At 44.1% G+C, this 1,829-nt stretch overlaps 1 protein-coding gene across 1 annotated transcript in view; it reads left to right on the plus strand.

Moving 5' to 3' along the window:
- Positions 1–1,829, plus strand: part of LOC112078311 (lactase-like protein) — a 20,636-nt gene that overhangs the window by 8,646 nt on the left and 10,161 nt on the right. The window contains exon 2 of the mRNA XM_024144596.2: positions 276–402. Coding sequence (XP_024000364.2) covers positions 294–402 — 109 coding nt within the window. The 5' untranslated portion in view covers positions 276–293. The remainder of the gene's footprint in view (positions 1–275; positions 403–1,829) is intronic.

Here is a 1,829-nt window from a genome sequence, read left to right on the forward strand (position 1 = left end):
AAATGTCTTTCATGTGTGTCTCATCGGGCTCAGGTATCATGAGGGTGAATTTTCAACCAAAGCTCTAATCAAATCCAGATATAGGCCTATTTATATGCTTTATAATGCTTTTCAATGACACTTCCGTTTTTTTTGTCGGGAAACACCGGGTTACCCAGGGAGAAAATTGATTTATTCTCGGGATGGAACATTTGTAAAAATATTCAACCCTAGTTCGGACTGAGGATGACAGGAATCTAACTGTGACCCTCATGCTGACGTCTGTCTCTGTGTAGGCCCAGTACAAAAACCCGATGATCTACGTGACAGAGAACGGGGTGTCGGAGAAGATCACGTGCACTGAGCTCTGTGATGACTGGAGAATACAGTACTACAAGGACTATACCAACGAGATGCTTAAAGGTATCACTATTATACTGTAATATAACATATTACATTATAATATATATATTTGGGACTAGGCTAGCCTGAAACCATTCCACACTGAACAAAAATAAACATAACATATACACAAAAAGCTTATATATATTTTTTTTATTTATTTTAAATGTTGACCACAAATGTGTTTACATCTCTGTTAGTGAGCATTTCTCCTTTGCCAAGATAATCCATCCACCCGACAGGTGTTGCATATCAATAAGCTGATTAAACAGCATGATCATTACATAGGTGCACCTTGTGCTGGGGGACAATAAAAGGCCACTCTAAAATGTGCAGTTTTGTCACACAACACAATGCCACAGATGTTTCAAGTTTTCAAATAGTGTGCAATTGGCATATTGACTGCAGGAATGTCCACCAGAGTTGTTGCCTGATAATTGAATGTTTATTTCTCTACCATAAACCGCCTCCAACGTYGTTTTAGAGAATTTGGCAGTACGTCCAACCGGCCTCACAACCGCAGACCACGTGTAWCCACGCCAGCCCAGGACCTCCACATCCGGCGTCTTCACCTGCGGGATCGTCTGAGACCAGCCACCCGGACAGCTGATGAAACTGTGGGTTTGCACAAACCATTTCTGCACAAACTGTCAGAAACCGTCTCAGGGAAGCTCATCTGTGTGCTCGTCGTCCTCACCAGGGTCTTCACCTGACTGCAGTTTGGCGTCGTAACCGACTTCAGTGGGCAAATGCTGACCTTCGATGGGCACTGGCACGCTGGAGAAGTGTGCTCTTCACAGATGAATCCCGGTTTCAACTGTACCAGGCAGTTTATGGTGTTGTGTGGGTGAGCGGTTTGCTGATGTCAACGTTTTGACCAGAGTTCCCCATGGTGACGGTGGGGTTATGGTATGGACAGGCATAAGCTATGGACAACGAACCAAATTGTATTTTATCGATGGCCATGACGAGATCCTGAGGCCCATTGTCGTGCCATTCATCTGCCACCATCACCTGTTTCAACATGATAATGCACAGCCCCCATGTCACAAGGATCTGTACACAATTCCTGGACGCTGAAAATGTCCCAGTTCTTCCATGGCCTGCATACTCACCAGACATGTCACCCATTGAGCATGTTTGGGATGCTCTGGATCGACGTGTACGACAGCGTGTTCCAGTTCCCGCCAATATCCAGCAACTTTGATTGAAGAGTGGGATAACATTCCTCAGGCCACAATCAACTCTATGTGAAGGAGATGTGTCGCGTTGCATGAGGAAAATGGTGGTCACACCAGATACTGACTGGTTTTCTGATCAACACCCCTACTTTATAAAAAAAGTTACCTGTGACCAACAGATGCATATCTGTATTCCCAGTAATGTGGAATCCATTGATTCGGGCCTTTAAAATTGTTGCATTTATATATTTTTTGTTCAGTGATGTG

The sequence above is a fragment of the Salvelinus sp. IW2-2015 genome, unplaced genomic scaffold (assembly GCF_002910315.2).
Source record: "Salvelinus sp. IW2-2015 unplaced genomic scaffold, ASM291031v2 Un_scaffold5534, whole genome shotgun sequence".
NCBI classification, from domain to species: Eukaryota; Metazoa; Chordata; class Actinopteri; order Salmoniformes; family Salmonidae; genus Salvelinus; species Salvelinus sp. IW2-2015.